At 34.0% G+C, this 12,541-nt stretch overlaps 1 protein-coding gene across 1 annotated transcript; it reads left to right on the forward strand.

Annotated features, from left to right (window-relative positions):
• Positions 1-1,818: 1,818 nt before the first annotated feature.
• On the forward strand, positions 1,819-4,722 carry LOC143618850 (elongation factor 1-beta-like; the record flags this gene model as incomplete). Its single annotated transcript, XM_077090925.1, has 6 exons — positions 1,819-1,859; positions 1,960-2,079; positions 3,495-3,576; positions 3,738-3,855; positions 3,945-4,058; positions 4,409-4,722. Coding segments are annotated over 6 exons (639 nt in total), but the record flags the coding sequence as incomplete, so codon positions are not given.
• Between the last annotated feature and the right edge of the window lie 7,819 nt (positions 4,723-12,541).

The raw sequence follows: 12,541 nt of genomic DNA on the forward strand, positions 1-12,541 counted from the left end.
TTGGCTAGATACATCACACACCAAACATTAAATCATTCATCAATACTGAAAAAGAACTAAAAAATATTTACGCAGTTTCTAAATTGACAACATTTATAAGTGTTAAATTAAATGGTTTTCTTAGCAATGGCTTTGACCAGTCAAATCATTGGTATTAACAAATTTCCCTTCACACCCTATAGGAACTTTAAAAAATTTCAAAGAACTATTTAATATTACAACATTTCCCATCAATGAACAAAGCTTTAATTTTTACTTACTTAAAATTTTTTACTCGTTTGACCAGTTGAGTGTCAAAAGTGCCACAATACGAAATCTTATAAAGCTATTATAAATATACTATAGAGTAAATCACTAACAACAATGCAATTAATAAGTTAAAAAAACAAACCTTGAGGTTGTCTAAACATATGTTTAAAGCGAAACCAGATTGCCACAAGGTGCAAATGTAGTCACAACTCACAACAATGATCACAAAAGGTGAATTCTACTACAAACTGTCAATAAAAATGAATAAATTAATTTATATGGTAGCAAGGTCCTTTAATTCACTACAAAGGGTGGAAATATATATGAAAATACATAAGTATTTTAAAGAAATCTTTTAGCACCTCAAATTACACAAACATGTACATATATAATAATAATAATAATAATAATAATAATAATAATAATAATAATAAAGTACGAACCTTTAACTCACCGTCTGCACTTCCTCATTCTTCAAGTTACCAAGGCTTTCTTCATTGACTCTTAAGTTCCCTTCTCTATTCACATGCGTGAAATATATTAAGCATGAACCTTTTTTGTATCAGTCCACCCATCCAAATATCTCTGTAATAAAATACATATAACTTAGCTAATCAACTTTTATGACTTAGAGGTATATTATACGGTAATTGTAGTATAGGTGAAAGAAAATGCTTACTAACATACTGTTGTTAGAAATGAATCGGCACGGCCAATTTTGTATAAGATTCCAACAACGGCAACCTTTCCGTCTATACTTTGATGAACTAAGTGTAGCTCGAGATTAAATCTATGCATTAAAGAAATATTGTCGTTAGATGAAAAGTTAGCTTCTTGCTGATTATAATGAATTTTAGAGATGAATTCTAAGTTCTATATTTTGATACATTCTACCATTGATGATCTGGCCGCCGTACGGTATTTCTAGAGTATAACTATCCAGATTAACATCAACTTAATAATCACTTTGAGCATAATCGACGATGTTTTTCAAACAATTGACAAATTTGTACGCCTAATTTAAAAACCAAAGACATATATCATATATGAGGAAATTATAAAACCCTAGATAATAGAGAGGGGATTACCTTACGAGAAGACATCATACACCTTTTAATTTTGAAAGGTCCTATAATCCTAAAAACACCATATTGGGCTTGAAATTAAGATTGGTTATTACAAATTCAAACCGGTTTTTTGCTTATCATTTATGTTTGTTCAGGGAATCTGAACTGAATTCTTGGGTTTTTTGCTTAGCATTTATCATTTATGTTTGTTCAGGGAAATTAACATTGGTTATTACAATGGCACATGTTAAAAGTGTAGAATGGCCTATAGCAAACTCATTATTAAATCTGAATTACCTTAAGCAAAAATTGATTTTGTTATATAATGGATCATTATAGTATACTTAAATGTTTTTAGGATATACCTGGGGTAATAAGCACTGGTTCATGGTGCTCATTAACAGGCCCACTAAACTCAACAAAAGAACCAATGGAAAATCCATGGATAGAAGCTGAAATAATAATAAATAAACAAAAAAGAATTAGATAAACTACTATCAAATTCCACTTATCATACCTTTGTTCTGAAACCTACATCTCCGGGTCCGTACACATCATTTATTATTTCAATACTTTCTTTGTTAATCCTATTAATATTAAATATGATCAAATTAGGGCTTATATTTTTGGTTATATGTTTCAGGAATCAAATTACCAAGGATGACGTCAAGGTCTATGCAGCTGTTTCTGCAAAACCTAGTGCAGATCTGTATCCTAATGCTAGCAAGTGGTACGACTGTGTTGCTTCAAAGCTCTCTGCAAGGTTTGTTCGTAATACTCTTCATTACTTTATTCCTTTTGATTGATGTTGATAGCTTTTTCATCTTAATGCTATTTGTTTATGCGTGGGATCCGATACAAATAAAATTAACATACAAATAACTAGAGTGATTACAAAATAATATAGTGTAATAATAATTACTCTAGTTATATATACACTTCTCAGTTATTTGTACACTTTTCATGATTTTACCTGCAATTAGTATATTTTAAATGACATTTATTTAGCTATGTATCGGACTATCAGTATTGATCTTTGCATAATACAGACTGTATATGATCGCAGAAGATTTATGTTTTATGGCTATATAGTTATTTGTATGCTATTGCTTGTGTGTATAAGGTTTAGTGTGGACTTTGGGAAATAATCACTTTTTTCACTAAAAAAGGTTTAGCGTGGCCAAGTTGATGATCTTATCTGCAACGTTTTGTTAAAAATAGCTTATTATTGTCATTGGCCATTTTGTTTCTTTTGTGTTGGTTTAAGAATGACTAGGTAGACACAGGTCATAGGTTCAATAAATATTTATTCTCAGATATTAGGCGTTTTGGTTAAGCCTTGTTGCAATATTAAAATTGATAGCTAACAATGAGATAATCTCATGTAGTATAATATTTGTAGCATAGTTAGTAAATGTGCTAAAAGCACTCAAGGCGCATAAAAAAGCGAGGCCTGAGAAAAAAAAACGCACTTAAATAAAAAAAAAGTATAATATATTATGTATATGAACAATAACATTATTGTTCAAATAAAATAAATTATATAAGATTTATATAATCTAATTAGTACCAAAAGTTTTAAAATAGTCAAAGATTCAAATGTAATTCCAAACTTGAATAATGAAATGTTGAATGTAATTCCTTTGACTTCTCCTAGATCTATGGTTCAATAGCACTCCTTGTGTTTCTTTTGCTCGGCTTTTATCTTCTCATGTTCTTACCTAGACATTGCCAAAGCGCTTGCCTAGGAACTAGAAGCACATTTATTGAAAATTGACTGAAAAGTGGCCCTGGGCGCAAGAAGTGAGGGCTTTTAATAAGTATGATTTATAGTTGTGTGATACATTATGGTTTATGGGATTGGATGAGGTGGTTCATTTGAATTTTTTTATTTATGAGATTTGGATGAGGTGCTTTTAGTTAGCCGGTGTCCCGATGATTGAGTGCTATATGCCTTATATCCAAGGCTTGATGCAAAACTACTATCGAGCCAGGGGTCTCACCGGAAGCAGCCTCTCTATCCCTATGGGGTAGAGGTAAGGCAGTCTACATCTTCCCTCCTCAGACCCTACCATAGCTTTGCTATTGGTGGGATATATTGAGTACGATGATGATGATAAAAGATTATTACTCGAATCACAGGTGTACTTATTTATTCTTATTTGATTATTAATGTAGTTTTCCTGGTAAAGCCGCTGGAGTTGGAATTTCTGCCCAAGCTCCAGCAGCAGAAGCTGCTCCCGTTAAGGAAGCTGTGAAGGTATATGCCTTTTCTGGTTTTTTTTTTGTAATTCGATTTATATTGCATATAGTATTTATATTTTCTTTCTAGTTTTAACTTATTGAGAAGTAGCATTATGCTATTTGCCATCTGTTTAGCTTCTTTTAATTTATAAAATATTATATCCCTTGATATTTCAGGAAGCTGCTGCTGACGAGGATGATGATGACCTTGATCTCTTTGGTGATGAGACAGAGGAGGAAAAGAAGGCAGCTGAAGAACGTGAACAGGCTAAAGCATCAACCAAGAAGAAAGAAAGTGAGTTTGTTTGGTTAAGTTTGGTACTACACAAGTCTAATGATATGAGAATGCTTTATTTACAGCCATTTGAATTTTTTTTACTTTAGGTGGTAAATCATCTGTTCTTATGGATGTAAAGCCATGGGATGATGAAACAGACATGAAGAAGCCGGAGGAGGCCGTCCGCAGTGTTGAATTGCCCGGCCTTTTATGGGGTGCATGTACGGTTTTCTCTTTCAACCTTATATTTTTAGATTGTTTTTTTTTTAAATTGTAAACCCCAGGGTTTAAGCCTCATTGTTACTTAAGAGTATACATAGTAGGATGTTAAAAAGGATGGGTCATGTTATGGGTTAAAAATAGTCTTTTGACCTATTCTTTCTTTAGTCATCTTTCAGCTTGTTTGAATAAAACTTGCACTAATCTGACTAATTTGTGACCATCTAATATTGACATTGTATTCTTTTGACCTGTTTTTTCTTTAGCTATTTTTTGACTTGATTGATGATAACACACACTGATATGACTCATTTGTGATCAGTTAGTTTTGACATTGTTATTATTTTTACAGCAAAACTTGTTCCTGTCGGTTATGGGATCAAGAAATTGACAATCATGTTGACAATTGTGGATGATCTTGTTTCCGTGGATTCCCTCATAGAGGAGCGTCTCACGGTTGAGCCCATTAACGAATATGTGCAGAGCTGTGACATTGTTGCTTTCAACAAAATTTAGAGGTTTGTTCGGATGTAGCGGTGGCGGTTGATCATTTTGTTTTTGGCTTTTGTTTGAATTTTACATTCATAACTCGGTACTAATATATTTTTCTATCACATAGCTTTCATGGCTAGTTTTTTGGATGTTTAATAACCTTAATTTTGAGTGATTGGAGTTCACGTTGTTATGCGAACCCACCTAAAACATATATGAAATCATGTAAATTTTAAACAAATTACAAAGAATATTATGACTATAAAAAGTATTGTCTGGCAATAGGGAAGCACGAGTCGCCTTAATGTGTCGGTATGTATGATGAAGTGTTGGTGGCGGCATAAAACCATGAAAAAAGTAATCTTGAAATGTTTTATTAAACTCATTTGTCAAATGAAATTATAGTGTTAAAAGCAAAAATAAATATAGAAAGCTCTTATACACGCAATGTACAATCTTTTATGTAAATAGGTTAACTTTTATAAACACAAACACCGACAAAAACACCCACATGAAACCTCCACAACCTGGAGGACAACCGTAAAAGAAAGGAAGTTACATGAAATCAAAATTACACCAACTCAACTATTCTAAAGCTCTTTGATTACACCTATACTTATACAACAGGATGTCCTTTGCCTTTATATCCATTTATCTTCTTTCCTTCAAACACTTTTTCATTTTTCGCATTCCAAAGTCTCTAACAAGCGATTACGATAATTCCATGGAGCACCTCCTTTTTATTTGCTCCAAGGTTGATGGTCTTGTGAAGCTCTAAAAGATCTCTGAACGAGAAACCAAAAATAGGAGGAACCTTGCACCAACGACTTATATGGTCTCACACAACCGACACGGCTCCACACCCTATCAAGATATGATCCGCTGTAACCTCCCCCAATTCACATAAAGGGCACTATCAGTCATCCAGATTTCCTTCGAAGGAGGGCTCTTCAGGTTGGAATTCTATCTATTTCCGCTCTCCACGCGTGGATATTGCACTTGTTCGGAACCCATTTACTCCACACTTTATTATGTAATTATTTTCATCATTTTTATTTTTCATGGTTAACCTTTTAACCAAGCTAACGAAGAACACGCCATCCTTTTCCGCTAACCACCCACCAATCCGCCCCATAAACCCAAACTGTAGCATTTATTAGTTGAATGCACTTTTCCCACTCTTCTAATTCAACACCTGAATTTGGTCTTCTTTTCCAACATCAATTCCATCCAAACTCACCTCCTGTTCTCCAAAACCTCTCATTGACTTTGCATCTTTTATATTATTTTCAATTTAAAAAAAGACATTCCTTAAGACTATTATTACCCACCGAGTTATCCAACCAGAAACTCAACTTCCTACCATCACCAACTGACCCTTTTATTAAATCAACCAATTTATGACATTAAGTTTGATAATTGTATATCTATAAATTTTAAATTAATAATGATAACTGTTCATCATTTATAAATGAGAATGAATACTATATCAACATATTTATAACTTTTTAAGTAGGCCAATAAAAGTTGGTGAAAGTAAACTGTATAATTAAATGAAACTAAAAAATTGTTTATTAATGTAAACGAACACTATCTCAACGTATTTATTACTTTTTAAATAGGCCCGTGGAAGTTGGTGAAAGAAAATATATAATTAAATAAAACTAGAAATTTAAGAAATAAAGCTTGTACTAACTACTAACTTACTAATGTTTATAAAAATACAATTACGAGTTTACAAACTACATAGGCACACCAAATATATCAACATGCTGCTAAAAGTATTGCTCTTACCAACTTTACTAACAATATGCTACATCGTTGGTATATCAAGGAGCAGGTTAATAGTGGATTCCTTCACTTTGCTGTGAGCCCACACATACGAGCGTTTGTGGTTACCTGCTCTTGAAAAGCGCTTCCAATGTTGGGATTATACTTGATAGCGCTCTCCATCCAAAAATTATGTATCTAAAATAATATGAAACTAATGTATCTAATAACTATTGGTTTGAATTTGCAATGAAGTATGAAAAAAACAAATCATGATGTTTGAAAAAACAAAATATTAACAACATATGGATAAGAAGAGTTTGAAAAGCAAAGAAAATATAAAACAGAATTTAAGACTCTGGTTTAACTATTAATTATACGGTTTGTTGGTTTAACTTAACCAACGAGACAAAAAAAAGAGAGAAGAAGAAAGTAACTAAAACGTGGTTTATTAATACTCAATCAGACTCGTCAAGTAAACAGTTAAATTCTAAGAATGTCATTCTATAAGAAACTAAAAACAAACTACTTTGATCACATATGAACTACTTTTTATAAGCCAAGATGCTTGTGAACCCAATTTTATAATTAAGGACAACTTTTGGGGGCATTCTTCAATCTTCACCTAGAAACTAGTTGATCACATATGAACTAACCTTTTCTTTACTAATAGTTCTTTATGATTCAACTTTGGGTGCATACTTCATTTACAAACTTCCGAGATCAAATTACAAATTAGTTAAAAATATATCTTTAACCTTTTTTTTGTCACAAATTAACACAAGAATAAACTTATATAAACACCCCTTAATTGGTATTAAAGGGAAAACAAGATTTAGGCAGGAGAGTGGAGACCGTAATTTTTTCAAATTCAAATCCGATCCCTAACCGGTGTTTTATTATAGTGGACCTTTATGTAGCAGGTTTTTTCCGGATCAAAAGATGGGTTAACTTGATCTACCCAATACTCGATTTGAGATCGTTGGCATATGAAGTTGACTTTTGCCGATGGATTACATCATATAGCCAGAATTTTATTCGTTAGTCCTTAAATAAAAAATAATAGTAATTAGACGTATTACGATTTTATGAATATCTTTATCACTTATTGACAATCAGGTTTGGATTAACTACAAATGACTTTTATTGTGAGAAAAATGTACAAATTAGGGTGTTGAAAGTCGGATACCCGAAATTTCGGATATCTGACCGGATAATGAACTAGATATCTGAAATATCCGAAAAATAATAATTATATAAAAAATTTAAGAACTACTTTTAAAAATATTTCAGATATCCCAAATATCTGAAATATCCAAAAAATTATCCAAAATATCAAAAAAATTATACAAAATATCCGAAAAATTATTCAAAATATCCAAAAACTATACGAAGTTTATAAACAATATTTATTATTTAATAATTATAAAAGTATTTCGGATAGTATATCCGAACTATTCAAAAATTTTCAAAATCACTATCCGATTTTGGATAATTCGGATTCGGATTTTTTTGAACACCTCTAATACAAATAAGTATAATAATTATGAAAACATTAGTTTAATTATTATTACTCTAAAACTTTTAAACTATAGTAATTATTATTACATTATTTTATTTTTTATAACATAATTACCTAAAACCTAATTACTCTCGATTAATTATATATTTAGTATGTTAATTATATTTGTATCATATCCAAACCTCTGTTTGAAAACCATTTATTAATATTTATTTGGAAAAAAACAAAGATGAAATGGGTAAAGTTAAAATACAAAGGACAACAAAAAAGAGAAGGGTGAGAAGGAATCTAATCCATTGATCTTATATTTGGACAAGAAGGTAATAACTCATTTATGAAGAATTTCCCTCTCTACATGCAAGGCACATGTTAATTCTCCCATTATTTTAAAACGTCTATAATTTTTTTCATACGACGTTTTTTTATAAATTTTTTTTACCAAAATAACGAGCGTTTTTTTATCTTTAATATGAATAACATATTGTTATATAAAAATAAAAAAAAGTTGGTGGGTTTTTTTTTGTATTGTGTTATTTGGTTGTCCATTGTGTTTTTTAATTGGGTTTTTCTATGCATTGTGTTATATATTTTGGTCATTGTGTTTTTCAACTGAGGGCATGTTTGGGATTGTTTCTTTAAAATGTTTATTGCTTTTTGGAAAGGCAAAATGTCAAAAATGCTCCTCCAAAAACACCTAAAAGCAGTGTTTTGAAACCCGGCCCGGACCGGCCGGTCGGACCGGTCGAACCGGGACCCGGTAAGCACACCGGTCCGGGCTGCAGTATTTAACCCGTTTTTAAAAACCCGGCCGGTCTTGACGGGTGACGGTAAGACGGGACCCGGTGAACCGGCAAAATCATTATTTAACTATTTTTAAAAGTTTTTATTAAAAAAAAATGAAAACTATCAAACTCAAATAGAGTTGATCAAAAAAACCGGTTCCTGGAACCGAACCGGTGGACCCGAACCGGAACCGAACCGGTTCCTACCCGTTTTTGGTAGGAACCGGACCCTATCTGATTCAACCCGATGATCCGTGACCGGTTCTTGCGTTTCTGAGTGGGGACGGGTAGGAACCGGAACCGAACCGGAACCGGTTCCTAACCGGTTCCATCCGGAACCGGTTCTAGCCGTTGGATCGATTAAGCCGTTGGAAATCGTTTTTTTTGGCCGTTTTTTGACCGTTGGGGTCAAAAATAGCCGTTTTTTGGCTCCCCCAAGCACCCCACTACTAGTATAAATAGGTATTTGGTGTCATGGGTTCATCACAACACTCAAAACGCAAACCCGAACACAAAAAAACGCTATTACAACGTTTTGAGTTCTCTAATCTCTTGTTTTCTCTTCTTCTATATTCATATTTGTTGTTATGGCTGCCTCACAATCATCGGTTGGTCAAGGTTCCAACGCCGAACCAAGTTTCGTTCGTATTGTACCTCATAATCGTAATCAAGAGATTTGGTGCAATTGGGATTTGGTTGAATTGAGTGACCATTCATTGAAGGCTCGGTGCAAGTTTTGTGGGGTTTATTTAAACCCACTTTCGAATTCAAATTTGAAGAAACACATCGAAAAACCGTATTGCAAGGCGTTGAAAAAGAACGTCGATTCGCAACAAACGCAAATGGATAGTGAAGGCGGAATATTTACATAACAAATTGATCGAGTTCAAGATCGTATGGCGAAGTTTGTGATTCAAGAAGCTTTGCCGTTTAGCCACTTCGACAACCCTCGCTTAACCGCCATGATTCGAGATACGCTTCAACCACAATACACTCATGTAAGTCGTCATACTCTTAAACGTTATTGTTTAAAATTGTGGAAGAAGGCCAAAGAGGTACTAATTGCATATTTTGAAAATATAAATACGGGAATAAACTTAACTAGTGATGTTTGGTCGGCTCCACATGGTCTACCCGAATCTTATCTTTGTGTCACCGCTCATTGGGTAGACCCGTCATCGTGGGAAATGATGAAACGCACCATTGCTTTCGAACTCTTTGAGTATCCACATACGGGAGATAATTTGTTTGAAATTTTAGATTATGTTATAAAAACTTATAAACTAGAAAATAAAATATTTTCAATGGCATTTGATAACGCGTCGAATAATACATCGGCGGTTGATAAATTAAAATTAAAATATACGCCGATTTGCAATGGTGTATTTTTTCACTCAAGGTGTGTTGCACATATCATTAATTTAATCGTGCAAGACGGACTTGCTTCGGATGAGGTTACATCGGTTATAAACGATTTTAGACTAATGCTACATGAAGTTTTTAAGAAAAGTAAAAAAAGACAAATGGATTATAGAAAATTTTGTAAAGATACGGGAAGAAAAGCTTTGGGAGCTAATTGGGATGTACCTCATCGATGGAATTCCACTTGCACAATGTTTCAAAGTGCTTTGGAACAAAGAGAAACTTTACAAATGTTTCATTCTAGTCTTACCGAGAATGATTTGGCAATCCCATTTTCAAATGAGAAATGGGAAATTATCAATGACTTATCGACTTTTCTTGAAGTTTTTAAAACATCAACTACGAAACTATCGGGAACGTATTATCCGACAAGTCCCTTGGTTCTTTCGGAGTTATTTTTAATGGTTAACAATCTTAAAGAATTTGAAAATAAAAGTCCAATGTTTTCAAACATCATATTACCAATGAAGTTTAAATTAAAAAAATACTTTCTTGAATTGCCACCGGTTTTTACTTGCGCCACCGCTTTAAACCCAATGTTAAATGTTACGGGGGTTGAATGTGTGATAGACGAAATTTTTTCAGCCTTAGATATGCATGAAATTGACCCAAACTTTTCAACAGAGGCAAAAAATTATTTTAACTTGAATTTTAAATTTATGTATGACTTTTATTTAAATAAATATGGGTCAAACATACACATGCCTATGCCGGGGGGGGGGTCTTCATCAAGTTCAAGTGCTACTAGAGTACGAGATCCCATGATTAGCCTTATGAACACCGTTCGCAACTTAACGGCTAAAAAACAAAGGGGTAACACCCCTTCAAGCGAACTAGGAAGGTATAGTGCAAATTGTAACACCCCGACCAAAGGCGGATTATACATCGGGGCGCCACATATTGTTTCATTACTCATGACACTATTGGGTGTCAATATTTAATAAATACATTCATTCGCGCACGCGCAGGGTAAACACAAGATATAAATAAACCAACATAAATTAATATATTATAAATCATAATATTCGAACAGCAATAACTTGTCTTGATACATTTTAATCTAGGTCCAAAAGTAAAAACGCCCTACGTGTCCACAAGCTCCAAATGTAGCTACAGCAAACCTGAACATGTGTTAAAATAAACGTCAAACACTTGCGTGTTGGTGAGAAATCAAGTTTAATACAATACATAGATAATCATAAATCTGCGCGCAACATGTGTATGTCTGGTTTTCAACAAGGGTGTAATCTGATCGGGACCAACTCTAAGATTCATAAGACTGCCAGTGCTCACAATTGAGCTCACAAACAAGACAAACTGTGCATGTGTAAACAAAAGAGAAAATCATAAACGATAGTTCTCCCGTGTTCATCTAATGGTACCATGAAAACTGCGGAATAGACCGACAAGACGGTTAATGATCCACACATACAAATAAACAGCCAAGTCTACGTCCTCAACACATGGGATACTGCGCGACTAAAGTTCATAAACAAGTTTAAGACTCTAAGTTTGTATGAACACATGAACATCCCAAAACATTAAAAGCAAAAAGGGATTAGGTACGAGATTACTCACTTGATAAACGATGCGGTGTAAGATAAAGCAAGAACCAACTTTAAACAAGCACAAGTTAACCTATAATTAAAGATTATTGTTTTAACGATCTATTTTAAGTCTTGATTATAAGTTGGCATAATTAATAAGTAAATTATTATATATATATATATATATTACCGGAAAAGCAGGGCAGAACAGGGAGGAAGACGGAGGCAGAGAGGAAGACGGCAGAGAGAGCAAGGAGCAAGAGGGAACAGGAGAGATTAAGTGTTTTGTGTGTGTAGTGTTAGGAAAATAACATTATTATTTATAGAGAAACCCTAGGGGACACAATCCCTAGAAAAAGGGGAAAAGATCTCAAAAAGTAAAAGATTCCAAAAGCAAAAGATATCAAAAGATATGGCAGCTGCAGGGGGCAAGATAAAGCTGTCAGGGAACAGTAAAAAGGCATGGGCAGATCAGATAAAGGTACTGGTCAAGCATGGCAAAAGCAGATCTCAAAAGATAATGTCAGTCACTCTTTCCATCAACCAATGGGGTTGGTGCGCATGCTGCGCCGAAAGTAACTTTTCAGACAAAGCAGATTAGGTCAACAGCTCAGAAGATAAGACAACACAAAAGCAACGGCTAGATTCAACAGAAGAAAACTCAAAGGGTTCAGCGCGAGAAGGCTAAGGCGCGAAGGCAGACACAGAAGGTCAAGAGAGCGCGACCGCGAAGGCAGACAGAAACAACCTTAACGCGTCGCGGAAAGAACTACATTTCCAAGCGCGTCGCGGGAAGAATCACATTTCTTAGCGCGCCGCGGGAGGAACTATAATTCTTCGCGCGTCGAGGGAACTACGATTCTTAGCGCGCTGCGAGAAGAACTACAAATCCTTAGCGCGTCGCGGGAAGAACTACCGTTCTTAGCGCGCTGCGAGAAGAATTACAATTC

Source organism: Bidens hawaiensis, unplaced genomic scaffold (genome assembly GCF_021521415.1).
Source record: "Bidens hawaiensis isolate Kalapana, Puna unplaced genomic scaffold, B.hawaiensis_p1.1 tig00002343_1, whole genome shotgun sequence".
Lineage (NCBI taxonomy): Eukaryota > Viridiplantae > Streptophyta > Magnoliopsida > Asterales > Asteraceae > Bidens > Bidens hawaiensis.